The sequence below is a fragment of the Neofelis nebulosa genome, chromosome 9 (assembly GCF_028018385.1).
Source record: "Neofelis nebulosa isolate mNeoNeb1 chromosome 9, mNeoNeb1.pri, whole genome shotgun sequence".
In the NCBI taxonomy this organism is placed as follows: Eukaryota; Metazoa; Chordata; class Mammalia; order Carnivora; family Felidae; genus Neofelis; species Neofelis nebulosa.
In genome coordinates this window covers 116,369,683-116,393,410 of record NC_080790.1, presented here as the reverse complement: position 1 = coordinate 116,393,410, position 23,728 = coordinate 116,369,683, and the positions used below count along the sequence as shown (strand labels likewise).

General features: G+C 46.0%; 1 protein-coding gene across 3 annotated transcripts in view; it reads right to left on the bottom strand.

Moving 5' to 3' along the window:
* Window positions 1–23,728, bottom strand: part of ZNF341 (zinc finger protein 341) — a 46,354-nt gene that overhangs the window by 11,615 nt on the left and 11,011 nt on the right. For 2 of the 3 annotated variants that reach the window (XM_058685334.1, XM_058685336.1), the window contains 7 exons: window positions 23,244–23,393; window positions 19,550–19,804; window positions 15,566–15,761; window positions 14,086–14,176; window positions 12,009–12,202; window positions 11,582–11,772; window positions 6,997–7,205 (listed from right to left, as the gene is read on the bottom strand). In XM_058685334.1, coding sequence (XP_058541317.1) covers window positions 6,997–7,205; window positions 11,582–11,772; window positions 12,009–12,202; window positions 14,086–14,176; window positions 15,566–15,761; window positions 19,550–19,804; window positions 23,244–23,393 — 1,286 coding nt within the window. The remainder of the gene's footprint in view (window positions 1–6,996; window positions 7,206–11,581; window positions 11,773–12,008; window positions 12,203–14,085; window positions 14,177–15,565; window positions 15,762–19,549; window positions 19,805–23,243; window positions 23,394–23,728) is intronic. The other variant, XM_058685335.1, reaches the window with a different exon arrangement.

Below are 23,728 nucleotides of genomic sequence, written 5' to 3'. Positions count from 1 at the left end.
AGTCAATCAATAAATAAGACCATGTCACATCCTTGCTTAGGGCCTACAAGGCTCTAGTGGCTTGACCACTCCTACCTGTCAGACTTCATCTTTCTCCACTGCCCACCTCACTCTGCCCCAGCCACCTTGGCCTCCTTAATATTTGTTGAACACACCAAACTCTTTCCTACCTCAGGGCCATTTCACCTGCTGTTCCTGACAGTTGGAACACTCTTCCCCAAGTATTCCCTTGGGCAGCACCTTCTTCTCCTTCAGGTCTCACTTCAAATGTCACCTCCTTAGAGATGCCTTCCTTGACCATCCTGTCTCAAGCTGTCCCCTATGGCCCACCCCTGGGCACCCCCCAGCTACATCACCCAGTTTTGTTTTCTTCTTAGCACTTAGTATTTATAATTATTACTTACTTGTTTGCTTACTTGATTAGTATCTGTCTCTTTCACCAGCAATTGGGCTCTAGAGGCAGGGACCATATCTGTCCCGTTCATAACCTGCTTGAAGCACCAGTGACAATCTGTTATATATGAAAGAGTCAGACAGAAAAGGGTCCAGGCCTTGCACCTTATTTCTGACCCTCAGTTTCCTCATCCATAAAATGGGGTAGGAATCCCAAATGGGCCTGCTTCTTGTTTATTCTTAAGATTGTCACAAGAATCAAAGGACACAACCGTGCCAAACAGCTCGTAAATCAAAACAGCATTGTGAGTGTGGTCTCTACTCTTTTTTTAACACACTTTATTTTTTAAAGGTTTATTTATTTTTGAGAGAGAGAGAGTGCAAGTGGGGGAGGGGCAGAGACAGGGATAGAGGATCTAAAGTTGGCTCCACACTGATAGCAGGAGCCTAATGTGGAGCCCAAACTCATGAACCATGCGATCATGACCTGAGTCAAAGTTGGACGCTCCACCGACTAAGCCACCCAGGTCCCTCCGCAGTCTCTACTCTTAATATCACTGGTTAACAAGCCTTCAAAACAGCAGTTTAAGGTCATAAGCCACTCTGAAGAAAAGAACCCTCCAGTCTCCTGACTATAAAAACATTTGCCGGCAATGGGCCCATTTATGATGAGGTTCCAGTGAGGAATGCTCACAGGTAGGTGAGCAATTTGTGCCAAAAACAGAAACACGGGCCTGGACATCGGTACACCAGGGCCACCACGGAAAACCCACAGGCAGGCTGCACCTGTGGCAGGCCCAGGGGACCCCTTCAGACCACACTCTGAAAACCACAGGCTAAATGCCTCCAGATGGCAAGAAAGAAAGAGCAAGTCAGCTGGGAGCAGAGCTACTGGGGGGACAGAGACCTTGCAAACTGGTGAGATGGGAGAGGAACTTCATGGGCTTTAGCAATGAGGAGACACAGGTTTGTGTGGGAGGTATTTTAGCAATAAGCTCAAAATGCAATAAGCAATAGTGCTTAGCAATAAGCATTAAAATAAAAACTCCCTGCCAGAAATGCCACCCTAAGTCATCCAAGGTAACATCCCCAGAGTGGGGGCAAACCAACGTCATGTGCCTGCTGATATGATGCGCTGAGGACTGAGCAGCACTTTGTGTGATGCCACTCCTGCACCTAACCTGAGGTCAATCTGACAAACCCAAACCGAGGACATTCTACAAAATAACCAGCCTATACTCTTTAAAAATACCACAGTCATAAAAGACAAAGACAGAATGAGCAACTGTTCCAGCTTAAAGGAGGATAAAAAGACACAATAATTGAATGCAACGTGTGATCCTAGATGGGATCCCAGGCCAGAAAAAACATATTTTTCTTTGTCTATAAGGGATGTTATTGAAATAATAGGAGATTTTTGAATAAGGTCTATAGATTGGGCAACAGAACTGTATTGATTTAACTTTCTGATTTTGAGAACTACACAGCGCTTATGTAACAGGGTGCCCTTATTTCTAGAAAATGTACACTAAAGACAAAGGGTAGAAGAGCATCATGCCAGCAAATAATCTTCAAATAGCTTAAAATATAATAAAGCAAATGTGGTAGAGTTAACAGTTGGGAAATCTGGGTGAAGGATATGTTTTTTCTGGAAGTCTGAAATTATGTCAAAGTAAGTTCCTGAAAATGTGGTATGGGGAAGGGGATGAGGATAGATGGGGAATTCCTTTTCATCCTATGCCCATTTTTAGTTCATAAATATTGCACTGTATGCACATAATTATTTTTTGAAGTCGGTAATCAATCTTTTTTAAAGCCCTCATTGATCTTTTTTAAAAGAAATTTTACTATTAAATACTATTTTTTTAATTAAAAAAAATTTTTTTTTATAATTTTTTTTTTTCAACGTTTTTCATTTATTTTTGGGACAGAGAGAGACAGAGCATGAACGGGGGAGGGGCAGAGAGAGAAGGAGACACAGAATCGGAAACAGGCTCCAGGCTCCGAGCCATCAGCCCAGAGCCTGACGCGGGGCTCGAACTCACGGACCGCGAGATCGTGACCTGGCTGAAGTCGGACGCTTAACCGACTGCGCCACCCAGGCGCCCCAAAAAATTTTTTTAATGTTTAGTTTTGAGAGAGAGAGAGAGACAGCACGTGAGTGGGGGAGGAGCAGAGAGAGAGAGGGAGACACAGAATCTGAGCTGTCAGCACAGAGCCTGATGCGGGACTCAAACCCACAAACCGCAAGGTGAAGTCAGATGCTTAACCAACTGAGCCACCCAGGCGCCCCTATTTTTTTTTTTTAAGTAATCTCTCCAGTCAACATGGGGCTGAAACTCACGACTCTGAGATCAAGAGTCAGGAGCTCTTCCGAATGAGCCAGCTAGGCGCCCCTCCTCCACTGATCTTTGACCTGCAAAAGCACTTTTAGAAACTTATTATTTTTTTTAATGTTTATTTATTTTGAGAGAGAGGGGTAGAGAGCCAGCAGGGGAGGGGCAGAGAGAGGAGGAGACAGAGAATCCCAAGAAGGCTCCACACTGTGTGTGCGGAGCCCAATGCAGGGTTCCAACCCATGAACTGTGAAATCATGACCTGAGCAGAAATCAAGAGTCAGACACTTAACTGACTGAGCTACACTGGCGTCTGTAGGAACTTATTTACAAGTGACCAAACATGTATGTCCAAAGTTGTTCTCTGTAGTGTTGTTTGTAATAATGACAAACTGGAAAAAAACCCAACTATCCTGCAATAAAGGACCAGTTACATAAATTTGGCATGTACAACCGAATACCAAGGAGCCATTTAAAAGGATGAGGCAGGGGCACCTCAGTGGCTCAGTCGGTTAAGTGTCCACCTCTTTTATTTATTTATTAAAAAAATTTTTTTTTATGTTTTATTTTATTTTTGAGGGAGAGAGACAGAGAGACAGAGACAGAGACAGAGTGCAAGCAGGGGAGGGGCAGAGAGAGAGGGAGACACAGAATCTGAAGCAGGCTCTGAGCTGTCAGCACAGAGGCTGATGTGGGGCTCGAACTCACCAACCGTGAGATCATGACCTGAGCCAAAGTCGTACGCTTAACCGACTAAGCCACCCAGGGGCCCAAGTGTCCAACTCTTAATCTTGGTTCAGACCTTGATCTCAGGGTCATGGGTTCAAGCCCTGCATTGGGCTTTGTGCTGAGCATGGAGCCTCTTAAAAATAAAAAATAAAAAAAAATAAAGAGATGAGGCAGGTCTGTTTGTGCCGAGAAGCAAAGATATCCATATTATGGTTGTGATAACACACACCATGCGTATGTACAGTGATCACGTCACGTTTCAGTTTGTCAGAAGTTGTGGGACAGGAAGACGGCACAGTGAATTTTCACCAAAGTCAGTAACTGTGTTTGGGATGACCTGACTCACATACAGCCTGTGACAGTTCTACCTCTAAATGTGCTTAGTACTGACACAGATCAAATAACATGTATCAAGAAGTTAAGAGGGATTATCTTTGCATGGCAGGGGGTTTTGTTTTTTTGAGTTTTTTTTGTGCAATTAAAAAAAATCTTTTTCTCTGCATTGAACGTGGATAACTTTTGTAAATAGAAAAAAAAATCAATAGGTGCACCTGGGTGGTTGGTTAAGCGTCCGACTTCGGCTCAGGTCACGATCTCACGGCTTGTGAGTTTGAGCCCCACTTCAGGCTCTGTGTTGACAGCCCAGAGTCTGCTTGGGATTCTCTCTCTCCTTCTCTCTCTGCCCCTCCCCTGCTCACACACACTCTCTCTCAAAAATAAATAAATAAACTTTAAAAAATGCCCTCTCTTTGCTATAAAAAATAATAAAAATTTTTTAAAAATAAAAACAAACAATAAATCTTACTTTTAAAAGGAAAAAGCCAATATATAGCACATATATAGTAGCACACATAAAACTCACTTGAGGGGCTTGGGGTTTGGGAAGGCACCATAGGCAGGCCAAGGCAATGTGGTCCAAAGGGAGCAGAGCAGAGAGACCAATGTGGCCTGGGACCCTGAAAATAGTATGAAGCCACTCTACTTGCCCAAACATTACTGTGAAACAGAAATAAATTCTCACTTCACTTATGCCAGTTATTTGGAGTCTCTATTGCATGCAACCAAACCTATATCTAAATTGTACAAATAATGATAATTGCAGCAATGACATTTATTGAGCACCTACTCTGTTCCAGGTATCATGTCTAAGAGCCTCATAGTCATCTTAACTAATCCTCATAAATAATCCCACACAGTAGGCACTATAGTTATCCCCATCTCACAGATGAGGACACAGAGGGTCAGAGTGGCCAAATACCTTGCCAAGGTCATCTACTGGGCATGTAGTCAAGCTGGGATTTGAGCACAGACAGGTGGCTCCGGAGCCCTTATCATTATTACTCAAGACACCACACCATTCTCGGGCCATCCAGATGGTGGCCTGCCATGGCAGGCCTTAACTTTTGGGCCAAGAGTTTCAATGGCTACAAAGGGTTAGTGGCACTGTAACCCTTGTGAGAACCTAGGAGAAGAAATTGACTGTAGACACAGAGCCATTAGTACTGGGCTCAACCCTTAGCCTACAGATTCCAAGACCAGAGCTGTGAGGCTTCCAAGGTTCCAGATAAGAGTTTGAATCTCAGCTCTGTGCTGGCATTGTTACTCTGGTGGGCAAGTCATTTCTCCCTGAGACTCTGTGTCCTCATCTTCAAAATGGGGAGAACACCACTGCTATGAACTGAACTGTGACCCTCCAAAAATTGTATGTTGAAGCCCTGACCCTCAATGTGATGGTATTTACAGACAGGACCTTTGGGGGTGATTATGTTTAGATGAGATCATGAGGGTGGGGTCCTCGTCATTGACAGAGTGCCCTTATAAGAAGACCATGTGTCTGTGGTATCGTGTTATGGCAGCTGGAGCTGACTAATATGACCACTTACCTCCCAGGATTGCAGGGATCAATGTCCCTAAGACAGAGCCTGGCCCCTAGTAGATGTTCCCTTCCTTTTATTTGGCTTCTCACTCCAGAGAGCCACACCGCCACAGGAACTCACAGATAATCAACAAACTGATAGGGCAAAAGCAAAATAAAATGCCCCTTGAGTACAAAAGGGAATTACCCATCACTAACTAGAAATCTCTACCCCTTAACTGGCCAAAGCTTTGTCTGGTTTCCTGCCTCTCTGGCTCCACTTCCCAATCGCCCCCGGGCAAGCTGCCCTACACCCATTTCAGTCCCAGTGCTCCCGCTAATTTCTCAAAGCTTTTGTGATTTCTGCAAGGCCCTTCATATCCTGGCCCTAATTTCTAAACATCCCCTAGGCTACATCTAAACATCCTCTCTCACTTTAACTCTACACAACAATCATTCTAAACTTCCACACTTGCTGTTCCTCCTGCTAGGAATGCACTCTACCCTCCTGTCTACTTGGCAAACTCCTATTTGTCCTTCAAAACTCGGTTCAGATATCACCGCTTCAGGGATACCTTCCCTGCCCTACATCCCACTGTGGTACTTCTCTATCTCATATCTACATGTATGTTAGCATTTTATCAGAGTATATGGTAAGCACATTTACACACTCATCCCCCTAAGAAGCCTGTGCATTCTAAACTCAAGGGCTGTATTTACTTATCTCTGAACCCGAGAAGTATCTCCCAGGAGTTATGCCTCACTAACAGAGGTTATCAGCCAAATCCCTATAGGTACAAGTTTGTACAGAGAAGCAAAACCATTCCAACATGAAAATATTCACTGAGAACTGGGAGAAGTCCCCAGACAAATATCCCTCTTTGCTTATCACTAACATCTATTCCCATGTACTACATGCCAGGTTTTATGAGGCAGCTGCTACCAGAAGTCACAGGGCTTCTACCAGAAGTCACAGCAAAATGACTGCAGGGCAAAATTGTGGGATTTCCCAAAGTCATGAAAGTGATGTTGGGTGTATGCAGATAACTAAAGAGAGTCTGAAAAAGGGACCAGAAAACCACCAAGAGAAACTCAGTGAGGATGGTCACAGGACTGCTAGCTCCATTGAGAATGATCTGAAGATCCAAGGACGAAACGCACGTGGCCAGACCCCTATGACTGCAACAGAAGACTAAAATGCTGTAATGGATTGTCAGAAAGAATTACCCCAAACAAGATCTACACTTGGTTCATTCCCTTTCCACCCTAAGAATCAGCATAGAGCTGCAACTTTAACCCGCATTTCATAGATTATAAAAACAAATGCATCTTGTTTTTATGATTTTGGCTTTCCAACATGTGCTTGCTCATTCCGTTGCATTCGATGAATCTGGGTACCATTCTGACTGTAACCTAAATTTTGTAGATTATTAGACAAACTAATACTTCCATGATATTTTTAGTTTAGAGGGGAAAAAAATCCACACTTTTCCCCCCATGAAGGAAAAAATATTGGTTTCTCCTTTTTAAGATTATTTTTTAGGATAAACATCTGCCAAGCTGAAGAATGACAGGAGGGCCAGCATCTGTTCCCACAGGTCCTTAGCAGTCAGAACCACCGAGGCCACTGGCCCTCAGGGTCCCCGCAGGGAGAGGGGGTACGGGCAGTGGGAGGGCACGTACTTGTAGATGGCGCTGTCCTTCTTGGGGCTGTGCTGTGGCAGGAGGCTGTGGGAGTACTGGTGCACGCCCAGGTCGTACAGCGAGGGGAAGTCCTTGCCACAGAGGTGGCAGCGGTAGCTCAGCTCCTCCTGGTGGCTCTTGATGTGCTCCAGAAATGTGTCGAGCTTCGGGAAGGTCTGCGCACAGCTTTTGACCACACACTTGTACACCTTGGGGGAAGATACAGGGCAGGGGAGGCAGGCTGTTCCCCTGCTCTCCTGCTGCCGGAGCCCTGTTTTATTTTGATTATAGAGTCCTCTCTCTGTAGCCAGTCATAAGGGCCCCATTACCCTTCCCTCAGGCTCTGTGTGACCTTGCTAGATTTAGAAAAATTACCCCAAACCTGGAAATACAGTAAAAGGACGACATCGTGTCCTTCCATTGTTGTACTAGAGTGGTGGCTCTCCGACTTGAGTCCATCACAGTGACAGACTGCTGGGTGCCACCCCCAGAGCATCTGATTCAGCAGGTCTGGGTGGCCTGAATATGTGGCGTTCCTAACATGTGCCCAGGAAACGCTGAAGCTGCTGCTCTGGGAACCTCACTTTGAGCAGTGCTATCTAACAAGCCTGCCTACGGCCCTCTCGCTCTCCGGGGGATGGGTCTTGTTTTGACTATTTACTATTGATTAGGATCCAGACTCTATAGTTAAATTTTTACTTGTAGAAAACAGATTTGATGTAAATGATTTTTGTCAAGCAGAAAGGGTAACCCCAAAAGTCATGGGTTTTATTGCCGTCTAGGACACTAACCAGATTTGCATCTACCTTAGCAATCTTTTCCGAATATTCCCTTTTTTCACTGACATAATTATACACAGGTATAAATACCAAAGTCTCATATCCTCTTTTGAACTGGCTTTGTCATCCTTCCAGTTTCCTTATTAACGAGTTCTGTAAAATTCTGGCTTATATTCACTATGTTATTCACATGAAAATTATGTTTTTAAATTTTGAAAAGTATACCTTTTTTTAACATTTATTTATTTATTTTTGAGGGAGGGAGGGAGGGAGGGAGAGAGAGAGAGAGAGAGAGCGAGAGCGAGCGACCGAGCACACAAGCGTGAGCTGGGGAGGGGCAGAGAGGGAGAGAAAGAATCTCAAGCAGGTTCCTTGCTGTCAGCGCAGAGCTTGATGTGGGGCTCGAACCCATGAACCGTGAGCTCATGGCCTGAGCCAAAATCAAGAGTTGGACTGGCTGAGCCACCCAGGTGCCCCCAAAATTATACTTTGACAAATGTATTCCTGACTGCCTACACAATCCCACATGTTCCTTCTTCCTAGCAAAGTGAATCCTGATTTGTTCAGGGTGGCAACATGCCCAGTTAAAACACTTGATCTCCCTGGCTCCCTTTCATCTAGTGTCAGCCATCTGCATCCTTTCTTGCCAGTAATATTCAGGCAGTGGTCTTTAGAGAAGGGATCACTCCCAGAACAAAAAAGGCAAAGACTTCCTAGGAGAAATCCCCTCTGCTTTTCTCAATTGTCCTGACTGGAATACAGATGTGAGGACTGGAGATACGGCAGCCACTACGCAACCTTGAGGAGAGAAGTCACATGCTAAGAATGGTAGGGCCGAAAACTAGGGGGAGCCTGAGTCTATGATGACATATCTGACCTGCTATATAAGCCCAACATTGACTACTTACAGCTTTTTATAACATGAGGGAAGTAAAACCTTAACTAGTAAGCTAGTTGTCTTATTATTTGCAAGTAATAATGAATTCCTAAGTGACTGAGTGCATGCACTGGCTCCAACTAATGAGAGATCTACAGAGGGCTTCTAGGAAATTTTCTTGCCCCTAAAAAAGGCACAGAGAAGCGAGCCCCTTTTTGCTCGCAGATAACACTGTATCTGGACTGCTGCCTAGAAAGAGTGACTACCATCCCACAACCACAGATAAGCCATCAGTAGAGAACAAGGTCATACCCTGAGATGGCAGAGACAAGAGTGGGAAGGACACAGAGTCCCTGATGTTGGATTGAGTCAACTGACTGTTTCAGGCCTGGAGCTGCCCAATCTTGTATTTTCTTGTTATGTGCAATGATAAACCTCTTAATTGTGTTAGCAGTCTGAGTCAAAGTTTCCTATGATTTGCCCCATGGGTATCCTAACTTAATTTCATCAACCCCCCCTGCTGGGAATCAATCCTAAGGTATAAGCCAGAGATTTGGATGAATATTTGATTACAGTGTTGCTCACTGTAGTTTTTTTTACAGCAGCAAAATACAGTCAATACCCAAAATGTTAAAACAATGGGATTTTTAAAAGTACAACTGTTAAAAATTATGTTTTTTAAAATTAGCAACATGAGAAAATTCTCAGAAGATAAAATTAGGTTAAAAAATAGAAAGCACAAATCTCAAGAGAATTTATGCTTATTAAAAAAAAAAAATCTCGTGGCACCTAGGTGGCTCAGTCAGTTGAGCGTCTGACTTTGGCTCAGGTCATGATCTCGTGGTTCAGGTGAGTTCTGCATCTAGCTTTATGCTGACAGCTCAGAGCCTGGAGCCTGCTTCAGAGTCTCTGTACCCCCCTCTCTCTGCCCCTTCCTTGTGCACGCTCTCTCTCTCTCTCTCTCTCAAAAATAAACAAATGCTAAAAAAAAAAAAAAATTAAAAAAAAAATCTCAAAAGGCCCTGTATGGATGATTCCATTTGTACAATGTTCTCAAAATGACAAACTCACAAAGATGGAGAACCGATGAGTGGTTTCCAGAAGTTAAAGATGTTAGGGAAGAGGAGAGTAGGTGTAACTAATGAGCGGTGGCACAAGGAAGGTCTTTGTGGTGATGGAATAGTTCTATACCGTGATGGCAGTGGTGGTTACACAACCTTGCAAACCTGCACAGGTGGTAAAATGGCACAGAACCATACACACACTGCATGCCAATGTCAGTTTCCTAGTTTTGGTATCATGCTGTCGTTATGTAAGATGTAACCACCAAGGGAAACTGACTGAAGGGCATAAGGGACATCTCGGTACCACCTCTGCAACTTCCTATGAATCTGTAACTCATCCAAAAGAAAAAGCTTAAAAAAAAAGCACTATCAGAAAAAAAAAGCACAATTCAAAATAATATGTGTAGACCAATCCCAATTATAATAACAATCATACCCCAGGAGCTCCACAAAATATGCTGGATTTTGTGCTGCATCCTTGGGATAGTGCATTGCAAGGTGGTTACTGACATAGGGTTTGGCTTTGAACCCTGACCCAGTCAGTTACTGGCAGTGTGACTCTGGATGGGTCATTTCACCCCTCTGGGCCTCAGTTTCTTCATTTGTGTATACTGAAAATGCCTATCTCTAAGGTTGTTATGAAGATTAAATAAAATATTGAAAGTAAAGCACTTAGCAGGGTGCCCAGCGTATAATAAATGCATTCTTTAAACCTATACATTCTTTAGATTTTTCTGAATTTTCTAATTCTACATTGGATACATGATACTTCTATAAGAAGAAAAAAATAACAATAAAACCTATTTTAAAAAATAAAGACTGGAATAGAGTTACTATATAATCTAGCGATTCCACACCTAGGTTGATACCCAAGAGAACTGAAAATGTATGTTTAGACAAAACTTGTACACAAAGGTCCATGGAAGCATTAGTCACAATAGCCAAAAAGCAGAAACAACCCAAATGTCCATTAACTGATGAAAAGATAAACAAAATGTGCTATGGCCATATAACGGAATATTATTCTACCATAAAAATGAAGTACCAATACATGCTAATACATGGGTGAACCTTAAAAACATGATGTCAAAAGGCCAAATATCATGTGATTCCATTTATATTAAATGTCCAGAATAGGCGAATCCATAGAGACAAAGAATAGTTTTAGTGGTTGCCAGGGACTGGGGAAAGGGGGGAGTGGCAGCTAATGGGTATAGGGCTTCTTTTTGGGATGGTGATAATATTCTGGAATTAGATAGTGGTGATGGATGCACAAATTTATCAATAAACTGAAAACCACTGAAGTGTACATTTCAAAAAAGGTGAATTTGGGTGGCTCAGTCAGTTAAGTGTCCAACTTTGGCTCAGGTCACGATCTAGTGGCTTGTGGGTTCCACCTCGTGTCGGGTTCTGTGCTGACAGCTCAGAGCCTGGAGCCTGCATCGGATTCTGTGTCTCCCTCTCTCTGTCCTTCCCCTGCTCACACTCTGTCTTTCTCTCAAAAATAAATAAACATTAAAATTAAAACAAAAAAAAAAAAGACTGTGGTCCTATATCCCCATGGGTAGGTTTTTAGACATTAAAGTTTCTTGGGGTATTAAGAATTTTTCTCATGTCCAATTCCTCCATTATATGACCCCTAATAAGAGATGGGCTTCCTTCCTTGGCCTCGCACCATAATGGCCCAGTGAACTAACCCCACCCAGCGAGGGGAAGCTTGGCCTGCCTATCCCGGTGGTTAGATGGTAGCTCACGGCAACTGAGGCCCACTCCCGTCCCTCTCTGGGCAGTGTTCAAGACCTCAGCAGCAGCCAGTGCTCACAGCTAGGGTGGCTGTGGCCTCCCGCTGCCCACCACTCACCTACCTGCTCATTCTTATGCTGGGTCATGTGGGACTTGAGCTGGAAGTAGGTGCTGAACTTGCTGGGGCAGAACTGGCACAGGTAGGAGCTATCGATGAGGACCACCTGCTTGGCCTCCAGCTTGTCCCCCTCATCCTCACCTGCTGTGGGCAAGGCCTGGGGCTGTGGGGCACCCGACAGGGTCTGGCCCAAACCTGTGGAGAAAACCAGGGAAGGAAGTCACTGAGAAGTGCAGAAGAAGAGTCAGGACAGACAGTCTGCCACGCATACTTGCCATCCCTCTTTTCATGTGATGCCCCATTTTATACATAAAGTAGACTGAACCCCAGAGAGGTCAAGGAGATTGCCCAAGGTCACACAGTTAGGAATAAAACCCATGAAGCTTCCGAGGATAGGTATGGGAACGATGGTATTCCCCACTTCCACCTACCTGTGTTTTCCTCGTCCTCCTGCCTGCTGGGGTTGAGGGCCATGACCTGTACAGTTACAGAGTTGCGAGAGACAGTGCCACCGCTACGCCCTGGGGGCCACACCTTATGAGTCTGCATGTGTTTCTTGACATTAGACTTCTGGGCAAAGGCACGGCCACATGCAATGCATTGGAAGGGCTTCTCACCGGTGTGGCTGTAGGAAACAAAGCTTGTCAGCACCTTATGTAGGAATCGGGATGTGACCTCAACATAGGAGCTCACAGCCCCCAACAAGGCCCACACAGAGATGCTGTCGGCCATCATTCTTGACACCATGAAGTCAAGCCCTCTTGCTGAGGCAGGCAGGCCAGAGACAGAAAGATCCCGGGCTCTTGGTGACATTACTGAGTTACTGAGTCAACCAGCCCTGGAGCGGACCTTCTCTGTGGCCATCTCATACTGTGAAAGAAAACATTTCCTGACTGGTTAAGCCCATCCAAATAGGGATTTATGGTTATTATTATTTAAGTGTTTATTTATTTTTGAGAGGGAGAGAAAGAAAGAGAAGGCGAGCAGGGGCGGGGGCGGGGGGACAGTGAGAGACTGGTACAGAGGATCTGAAGCAGACTCTGTGCTGACAGCAGAGAGCCCGATTCGGGGCTTGAACTCACCAACTGTGAGATCATGACCTGAGCCGAAGTCAGATGCTTAACCAACTGAGCCACCCAGGCGCCCCTAAATAGGGATTTATTATTTGAAGGAGAAATAGCATAGTCACAGCACAGCATTTGTATCATTATTTAGTATTTTCCTTCAAATCAACCCACTTTTTTAAAACTCAAAATAATTTAAAAATTGAGCTTCCTCTTGTTATTGTATATGGAAAACCACTTGTCATAAATACAAAGTAACCAAAAAAATGCAACAATTTAAAAAACAGTATTGGTAAGACCCAAAGCTGCACTGTCCAGTAAGGTTGACGCAAGCCACACAGGATGATTTAAATTTAAAAGAAAAAATTCCATTTCTTAGTCATACTGGCCACATTTCAAGTGCTCAACAGCCATACGTGGTTAGTGGCTACCCTACTGGGTACAGTGCCAATTTGGGCATTTCCATCACTGCAGAAAGTTCTATTGAACACACTAGTGTGGACGAGTGGGTCTCAACCGAGTTTGATTTTGCCCTTCAGAGGACATTCAGCAATGTCTGGAGACATTTCAGGTTGTTACAGGTGAGGTGTGAGGGGTGTCGCTGGCAACTAATTCATGTTAGAGGTCAGGGATGCAGCTAAACGCTCTGCCAGGCACAGGTTAGCCCCTCACAGAAAAGAATGATGTGATGTAAAACGTCAACAGTGCCAAGGCTGAGACGCCCTAGTCTAGTGAGAAGCTGCTGCCTGCCATGACTGGAATCTGAGCCTGTGCACGTGCACACGCATCCATGTGCTCTCTCCTTCTCTCTCTCTTTGCTATAAAAGACGAGCAAGTATAGGAGAGGCATTCAGGACAGACTAGCACCAGACTGAGGCTTTCTCCTTTGACTCTCTAAGGACTGAAAGAAACCAAAAAGCGAATACTTGAATAATTTCCTGTATCCTTCAGAACTTCTCAACACCATATCCACAAACCACCTAAAATCATCTCAGGTACCAACGCAACTCGTTCTGTGAGAAACACCAAATAAGTTCACCCCTCCACTTCACAGATGGAAAAACCCAGGCCCAGAGGGGCTCCCTGTGTGTTCTTGGGACAGGAGGGATCACGGTTTGTCCCGAGTGAGCAGAACTCGTAGTCCTATTCGCAGATCATGGCAGCTCTTGAGGTCGGTCCTTTCTGCAGGGGTGAGGACTGAGGCACCCCTCACACCTGTGAAGGTCCTACAGTTCAAGTACATTTCTCCCCTCACCTCGCCCCACTCGGACCGTCCCCACCCTAGCGGACGGGCCCTACAGCTTTCACAGATCCCTCCTGCTGCTCCCAACAGCAGAGGGAAAACCATCCTGACTTGGCCCAATGGTCTGAGAACCACGACAGGATGGATGGGGCCTTGGACCGCCCCCGCCAGAGCCACCTGGCCCACCACACCCGGTGGTACCTGCGGATGTGCTGCTGAAGGTCGAAGTTTTTGGTGAACGACTTGTCACAGTATGAGCACTTCAGTTTCTGAGCCTTTGGCTTCCCTGCTGCTGAAAAACAAGGTGGGGGAAGGGGAAGGTGAGGCTGGGGGGTACAACTGAGGGCAACAAGAGCAGCCTCCTGACACTCTACCCCTTGGGCCTGGGGCCAGAAAGCCCAGACTCTGGGAGGTCCAGATCCCCAAATGCACGGGATGGAGCACAGGTGAGCCTCTCACAGTGCCTGGAGGAGGAAAGCCCAGGACATGCTCTGGCTGGAAGAGAGAGAGAACAACCCCCAAAAGGCTCCCCTCTGCCCTAGGACAAAAGCCAACCTCTCTGCTGGGGCCTATAGGGCTATGCATCCTCTGCTTCCTGCTAACCTCATCGTTCTCTACATCCAGCTGCGGTGGGCTCCTTCTAACCCTGAAAGACCTCAGGCATGGTCCCACCTCAGGGCTTTTACACCAGCTATTCCCCCTTGCCTGGTGTGCTCATCCCTCAGAGGGCCACAAAGCTGCTTCCTTCTCATCCCTAGATGGATAGGTAGCAGCATTTTCTAGTCTCTCCCCAGTATTCTCAATCATAGAACCCCGTCAATCTCCTGCCTGGAGCAACCCATAAACGGTTATCCTGTTTTCCCTGTCTGTCTCTTCCATTAACTGTAACGGAGGTCAGAGAAATCATGGACCACAATACTGGATCCTCAGTACCTGACGCTGACTCTGGCACACAGATATTTATGAAGGGAAGGTTGGAGGTAGTTGACTGGAAAGCCCCTGAAAAATTCTTGATTTCTGTGTCCTCCCTCTCCACCACCACTTTCTGACACTGCTCCTGTCCCTTGCTAGCATCTCTGAAGGGGCGACAGACATTGTTGCTTGCCTGCCTGATATCCACTGCCCCCCTTTGCTCCTCATAAATCCCCTGCATAATGGGAACATCAGTGTTCCTGGCTGAAAGTGACACTTCAGCTTCCTTTACAGCTAGACAGGGTCATGTGACTAAGTTGAGACCAATGAGATGTAAATAAAAGCATCATGCAGAAATTCTGGAAGCTGGGAGATGCCCCTTTTATCCTTCTTACTGCCTGGAATATGAAATTGATGACTGGAACTCCAGCAGCCATATTAGTCGATGAGGCACCCTGATAACAGAAGCTCTGCTCTAGTGACAGCAGAGCAGAAAGACAGAAATGTGGGGGCCTGATGACCATATAGGCACACAATTTCCAGACTGCCTGCCATGGAAATTCCACAATTTCCATGACTGGTCTCATTTTGCACAGGCAAAAAAATAAATAAATAAAACTCTATCATTTTAAAGTCACTCTAATTTGGATTTTCCATTACATGCAACCAAACTCAATCCTAACCATCATAAAAGGAAAGACCAGAACTAAGCAGCCTTATGGACAGGATAATGCTGAGGAAAGATGCCCATCACAGGCTGCAGGCCCACCTTCTGGGAGTCCACTGGCACCTTTGGCCCTTCGGGTCTTCAGCGTTGGGGGGGAGTCAAAGGTGGCCACCGTGCCCCCAGTGGCGCTGGTCATGGGGGCGGCAGGGTTTGGTCCTTTCGGTTTGAATCCCTGTTTGCCGGGGCTGTAAACCGGAGGGGTGGGGTATACTGGAGCCTCCACACACTGGTTTGGCACCTAGAAGGACAGCACAATCAGGGAGAGAGGCCTGGGAAGGATGGAGAAGAGCTGTACCAGCCAGGGGGACGCTCACTGTAGCCCTGGCTAATCTCAGCCACTTCCCGCCTACATCACCATCCTAATCCCTTAGAACTTCATGGAGCCAGTAGGCTAGAAGCAGCGTTGGAGCCAGGCCATCTGGGCTCAAATGATGCTGATTCTGCCACTTATTATCTAAGTGACCTTGGGCAAGTCTTTCAACATCTCTCTCTCAGCTTGACATCTGTAAAATGGGGATAATCAGAGTGTTCCTCTCGCTGGGTTGTTGTGAGGTTAGATGAGTTAACATGTAGAGAGCTTAGAACGGTGCCTGACATATGGTAAAGACTCAATAAACATTAGCTGCTCTTATTGCCATTACTACTGTTACTAGCAGCAGTTTGTCAGCACAGGAGAACCAGGAAGTCAGGAGGGGCTGCGGCCTCATCAGCAACCCCCTCCTTAACTGACCCTGCCTGATGCCATACCAGCCAGCAGCTCTCAACTGAGAAGTGACATACCAAATACATTCTGAGCCACTCAAACCTAGTTAACACTAAGCTTATATCATGACACTGGGGCACTGTGAAGAATTCATTACTTCAGTGATGTACTCCTCATTCATTGGTTTTTCCAGGCTGGCCTATCCAAAATTTCACTCCCTGGTCTTCTCTGCTTTATTTTTCTCTGTAGATTTACCGCTAGTAAATTATGTATTTTACTTACTTATCTATTACCTGCCTAGTTCCATGAAGGCAGGGACTTTTGGTCTACTTTTATTTAGTCCTCAAAGCCTGGAGTAATCCTTGGCACAAAATAGGCATTCAATAAATATTTCTGAATCCATGAATTCATGTATGCATTATAACATAATGATATATAAGAAACACATACTTGTTCATTCAGATGACCAAAATATGTTTGTCACATATATTTGGTCTTCATCCACAGTTCCTGGAAATGCTTCAGAGCCACAAAAGTGAAATAGGTGTCTTCTTTTTTTTGTCTCATTATTAATGAAAGTGACTTTTTTTTCTTTTTTTTTTAACAAAAGTGACTTTTGGCCCTGACCCAAGGGTGGGGGGCTGGTTGCCAAGAGGACCAACCACATGACTGATGGGTTGGAACATTCAGTCCCAAACCCCAACCTCTGGGGACTGAGGAAGGGCTGGAGGTTGAATCAGCCAATAGCCAATGACTTAACCGTGACTATGTAACAAAGCCTCATAAAAATCCCAAAGGACTGGGTTTGGACATCTTCCAGGCTGATGAACATAGGGAAGTGTGGAGGGAGTGGCACAACCAGAGAGGGCACAGAAGATCCACTTCCCTTTCCCCACACCTCACCCTATGTGTCTCTTCATTGAGATGTTGATTCATTATCTTTTATTATATCCTTTAACAAACTGGCAAATGTAAATGTTCCCCTGAGTCCCATGAGCTGCTCTAGCAAATTAACAGAACCTAAGGAGGAGGTCGCTGGAACCTCCAATCTGTAGCCTGTCCATCAGAAGCACAGGTTGCTTGCAATGGGATAAAGTGAGGGTGAGGGCAGTCTTGCAGGACTGAACCCTTAACCTGTGGAATCTGCTGTGATCTCTGGGCTTATGACATCAGAATTGAGTTGAGTTGTTAGACACTGCACTGGTGTCTGAGAATTGCTTGGCATTGGCTGGGGCGGGTGGAGGGGGACCCCACCCAGCTTTGGAATTGGGTCCAGGAACCAAAAGAGTTGACATCAGTAGATGTATGGATTGGGCATCTGATATGGTACCAGTAGGTGCTTCTGTTGGATCTTGTCTGTTGGCCCTTGGCACCATTCTTACACCCTTCCATGCCCTCCCCTGATACGTGCATTCCCAGACTCCCTTGCCAGCAAGGTTCTGAGCATAGATTAGGTTCTGCCCATGAGAAGCACCTGCATGAGATTTGGAAGGCAGAGGGGAAGTAGAAACTGCTTTCCCCTGGCAGCCGTGGTGGGAGACAAGGTTTGCAGTCCTGAGTGTTGGAGGGGCTGGCTGAACTCTACATTCCCTTCCTGGCCACCAGCCTCAAGGATGGCAAGGCAGCAACAGAATCCTAAAGCTTCCCCACCTCTGGGCGCAGCAGTAGCTTCCTGGCCCTCTGGGCCAAGCAACAACCGTGAACCTGAAAATCAGTGCCGCTCACCCACTCTGCCTTTTGCTCCATCTAGCCCTTCTGAAGTCAGCTTTGTAAGCAACTGCCTTTTGTATTAAATCCCTCTGCCAGAAATACCTAGAAGGGTTCCTACTTTCCTGACCAATACAGCACTCAGTAAATAGGTATCACATGGATGAATTCACCTTTCAAGTCATTACTGAGAAATTATGTGACTGCCGCTGGGTTTGCTCTCGTTACCCTCAACAGCTCTACAAGGGGAGTTCCCATTTCAGAGGAGAGGAGACTGAAGTCAGAGGGCCCTATTTCAGATTTTCAGATACCTACCACAGGTGTACCACAGGCCAGGTACTCCGCTAGGTGCTAAGGCTGCCAAAACAAAGAAGACTCAGGCCCTGCGCTCAAAGAGCACCCTCATCTCCATGGGAAGGCTCCTCCGGGGCTGGCCCCTTCACCTACCGGGCCACTATTTAGTCTCTCGGCAGCTCACGGACTCAAAAAAAAATTTTTTTTAAGTCAACAAAAGGAAGCTTGCTCTATTCCCTCAGGCTAGGGCAAATCTCCTGCAGGCTCTCATCACATCACATGGCTGGTGGTAGAATTTTCCCATTGCTCTGGTTCTCTTCAGATATACATGCTCCCCGACACGGAATGTCTGTATGGCCAGACTGAGTATGAGTCAGCACTGGTGTCTGGGAAGGTCCTGAACTCTTAGCACCCTGAACTTACAGCTCAGAGCTCTTCAGCAGGGAATCAGTGTACATATGGTACACTGATTGCATAATGGCCTCAGTTCTTTACCCCTCCCAGGACCCACGCCCTTTGCAGTGTGATTTTGCAGCTTTTCCCATCAAGATGTGGCATCTGTTTCCTTACTGTTTAAATCTAAGCTGGCCTTGTGACCTATTTTGACCAACAGACGGGACACTGTATGAGCCTAAGCCTCAAGAGGTGCCCTCGAACATTTCTGCTTGTGCTCCTGCACCCCCACCACTGCAGCAAGAACATGCCTGGCTAACCCGCTGGAGGCTAACAGATGCGTTGGAGCAGAGCCGGGTCGGCCAACTTGTCCCACCCCAGCCATCCTAGAGCAGCTGACAGCTGCCATCTCCAGACACCTGGGACAGCCCAGCCAAGATCAGCAGAGTTGCCAAAGCAAGCCACATAGATGCGAGAACAATAAACACGGTTTGCCATCTACCACTGAGGTTCTGTGGCTATTTCTTCCTCGGCCATAACTAACCCATACATCTAGCTTGTTCAAAATGTAAGATTGATCAGTGGTCAATTGATCATTGACCAATGATCACATTGATCACTTCTTGGAATCCTCTCCCTAAAACACAGGTGTTCTGACTGTTCTGAGGACTTCCTGAGGGCAGCTTGTATTTCTGCCACAACCCTCTGCTTCATGCCACCTTCTCATGGTTCGCATTTCACGTTTATGGGCATGATGGCTTGATTAAATTAAATGGCTTGATTCTCTCCCATGATGTGATCTCTCCCTGATCTGATTTTGTCTCAGGCACAGCGTGTGGCACAGAGCTGGTGCTCAGGAAAAGTTCCGGCTACCCATGATGACCGTGACCAGTTCCTTCCCCTCCCCCCAAGCCCCGGCCTCTGCTCACCTCCAGGGGTGGGTAGGGCTGCATTCCCAATGCCTGGATCTCCACTGTGCCACTCCCAGCCAGGGGCTCCGTCGTGGCACTGTACACCTCAACCACGCCATTTCCGCCAGGATTGGGACGCCCGGGGGGGCCCAGGCTCTGGGGCGGGGGTGGTGGGGGCTGGGGTGGTGGGGGTGGGGGCAGTGGTGGAGGGGGTGGGGGAGGTGGCGGAGGCTGGGAGAGGTAGCTGGGTGCGGAATGCATGTTCAGGCTGCTCTGCAATCAGAAGAGAAAATTAAAGTGCCACACCCTCTTGATACCAGTGAGGAAGGACATCTGTCTTAGCCAGCCACGTGGAAAGAGGAGCCCCCTCACAAGGCAGCTCAGAGGACAGGGCTGACAGGAGGCACGGAAACACTCACGGAAGAATACAGAGGAAGCGTCAGCCAGGCGCCGTTACCCCTCTTCTCAATGAAAGTCCACAAAAATGGCCCAGCTTGTACAGGGCTGGGCCCATACAGCAGCCCCGGTGTTGCTGTTTTAGGAGGACTTGCTTGTACAACCGGCTCTTGAACGGCATCTGAGAACCCGCCTCGTAGAAGGCTGCCTATATCGGAGAGGCTGTTTTGCTCACTAGGGCACTGACTACTCTGTACCAGGTCACCTAGACTGTCGTATGGGCAGTGTGATCTATGGTGAACACCTCCTTTCCTTCTAGGAGCGTGGACTTTTGGTCACAGTGGCACCCACACGACCAATCCCCAATAAAAGTCCTGGCCCTTGAATTGCAGGTGTGCTTCTTGGGCAGAAGCATGCACACACATTGTTGCTCTTCACTGCTGAAGGAAAAAGCGTTTTGTGGGGCACCTGGTTGGCTCAGTTGGTAAGAGCATGCAAGTCTTGAACTCGGGTTTGTGAGTTCGAACCCCACATTGGGTGTGGAGATTACTAAGAAAGAAGTGTTTTGCGTAATCTTCTCCCTATGTCCGCAAGAGGAAGAACAGTAGAAACCTAGGCCTGGATTCCTCCAGATTCCAGCTGATGTCTTTTCTTCTCGCTGATCCTCCTGTGTATCCTTTGTCAGGAATAAACCATGAGTACAACCATCCCAAGTCCTGGGAGTCTTTCTAGAGAGGCACTGAATGTGTAGGTAGCTGTAGACCCCTGAAACACAGCCACTGACTTCTAGAAACTTATTTCACAAAAATAATCAAGCAGATGGGCAAAGATATCTGTATATTGATGATTCTGCAGTAGTTTTTATAACAGCAAAAAATGGCAGTGACCTACATGGCCATTAGCAGAAGCCTGGTTAAATACAGGATGGTCCTCACACATGATGGAATCTTGTATAGGTATTAAAATGATGGTGGTCAGGGATGCCTGGCTGGCTCAGTTGATAGAGCATTCAATACTTTTTTTTTTTTAATATACTTTTTAAGATGTATTTATTTGGGAGAGAGACAGAGTGTGAGTGGGGAGGGGCAGAGAGAGAGGGAGACACGAAATTGAAAGCAGGCTCTAGGCTCCGAGCTGTCAGCACAAAGACAGATGTGGGGCTTGAATTCACGAACCATGAGATCATGACCTGAGCCCAAGTTGGATACCCAACCAACTGAGCCACCCAGGTGCCCCTAGAGCATGCAGTTCTTGATCTGTGGGTCATGAGTTCAAGCCCCATGCTAGGCAAAGAGTTTACTTAAAAAAAAAAAAAAAAAAAAAAAAAAAAAAATATATATATATATATATATATATATATATATATATATATATATATATGATGGTGATCAGCATTTCATAAAAGGTGCTCCTCTTAATTACAGTTCCCTGGGTTCCACAGTCAAACATGGTTTGGGAAAAACCTGGGATGACAAAAAACAAAAGTGTTTTGTTGCAGGAAAACAACAGGAACAGGGCAAGGGAAGAAGTAGAATGCCTCCACCCTAAGCTGGTTTGACCAGAGATCCTTTTTATATTAGAAAAATCCCAAGAAGCCACTCTTCTGAGGAGCATTTTGGGAAATACTGATATAGAATTGTAGGCATAGGGTGGAATTGTAAAGAATTGTAGCCTGGGTGTCTCAATCAGTTGAGCACCCAACTTCGGCTCAGGTCATGGTCTTGCGGTTCGTGAGTTCAGGCCCCACGTCGGGCTCTGTGCTAACAAACAGCTCAGAGCCTGGAGCCTCCTTCGGATTCTGTGTGTGTCTCTCTCTCCCCCTCCCCTGCTCATGCTCTGCCTCTCTCTGTCTCTCAAAAATAAATAAATGTTAAAAAAAAAAAAAAAAAAAAAGAACTGTAGGCATAGATAATGACTTTAAGCAAAAGGCAAAATAAAAAAAGCAAGTTTCGGAACAGTGCATATAACATGGTCCATTTACATGGATATGTATATTATAAATGCATTTATATAAAAAGCTGTTTCTACCTCTATTTGCATTCAAAGATCAGGAAAACCAGGCACCAAAAATCTAGTAGTGTTTTCTTTGGGTGGAGAGAGTATGGATGGTTGATTAATTGATTGACTTCCCAACTTTTATTCTTTGAGAGAGAGAGAGACAGACAGAAAGAGAGAGAGAAAGGGAGCACGTCCATACGCATGCAGGGGAGGGGCAGAAAGAGAATCTTAAGCAGATGCTACTGCGAGCACAGAGCCCCACTCGGGGCTCGATCTCACTACCCTGAGATTATGCCCTGAGCTGAAATCAAAGAGTTGGACGCTTAACCAACTGAGCCACTCAGGCACCCCATTATTCTTTGTTTGTCATTTTTTTAAAGATTTTATTTTGGGGGCGCCTAGGTGGCTCAGTCAGTTAAGTGACCGACTCTTGATTTCAGCTCAGGTCATGATCTCAATGTTCAGGAGACGGAGCACCGCATCCTCTGTGCTGACAGCATGGAGCCTGCTTGGGATTCTCTCTCTCCCTCTCTCTCTGCCCTTCCCTGGCTCGCACTCTCTCTCTCTCTCAAAATAAATAAATAAACATTTTTTTTTAAATGAAAAAAAAAGATTTAAGTAATCTCTACACCCAACAGGCTACTCACAACCCTGAGATTAAGAGTCATATGTTTTACTGACTGAGTCAGCCAGGTGTCTCCCAACTTTTATTCTGAAAACTTTCAAACCTACAGAAAGGTTGCAAAAAGAATAGAGTGATCAGGGACACCTGGCTGGCTCAGTCAGTAGAGCAGGCAAAAAAACAAAAAACAAAAGAGAACTATACATTATAGTCAGTTACCATGTCTCTCTAGTTTCCAGATTATGAGTAATTAAACTTTGTTTTTATTTTCCTATTGTGTATTTCCTATTGTTTCCCAATGGACATGAAATATTTCTGTTAAGAATAAAAATAGGAGGGGTGCCTGGCTGTCTTAGTCAGGAGATCATGTGACTCCTGATCTTGGGGTTGTGAGGTCATGAGTACAAGCCCCACACTGGGCATGGAGCCTACTTATTTAAAAAAAAAAAAAAAAAAAAAAAGGAGTCAAAGTAGCCAGATAATGGCAATGAAACCCCAAAGTAATGTTCTGGATCCCGAATGAAATGACAGCTTCCCTACCCACAGTGGGGCAGGCCAAGGTGCTACTGACAGTCTCTCTTCAGCATGAGAGAGAGCTAAGGCCAACCCCTCTTCTTTCTACAAGGTTCTGAATCCATAGCAGTTAACATGTAGTCCTGGAATCAAGACCCCCTGAGAAGCTGGCCCCGTCCTTACCTGCACGGGTGGGGGGCCCTGGGGCATGGGCTGGTCCAGAGACGTGAAGGCTGACATGGCAGACATGAGCACATCATCGCTCACCAAGATGTTCCCCTGCACCAGCGTCTGGATCAGCGGGGATGGGGGTACTGTAATGTACGTGGAGATCTGAGTAGTATGAATGAGAAAGAGACAGAGAAGAGACATGTCTGAGGCTCTGGAAGGAAACAGTGCATGATGCAAAAGACTTGGGTTCTGGAATCCCATAGACCTGCATTTCATTTCCACCTCTGCTTCTCCCTGCTGTGCGGCCCTGGGCAAGTCACTCCACCTCTCTGAACTTCCGTTTCCTTATCTATGAAATGAGAATAAGTCATACCTCCCTGTAAGATAAATACTCCATGACCCAGCAATAATACTTCCTGGTATCTCTCCTAGAGAAACACTCACACATTTCACAGGGAGTCTATGAACAAGGATATTCTATGCAGCCTTATGTCTGA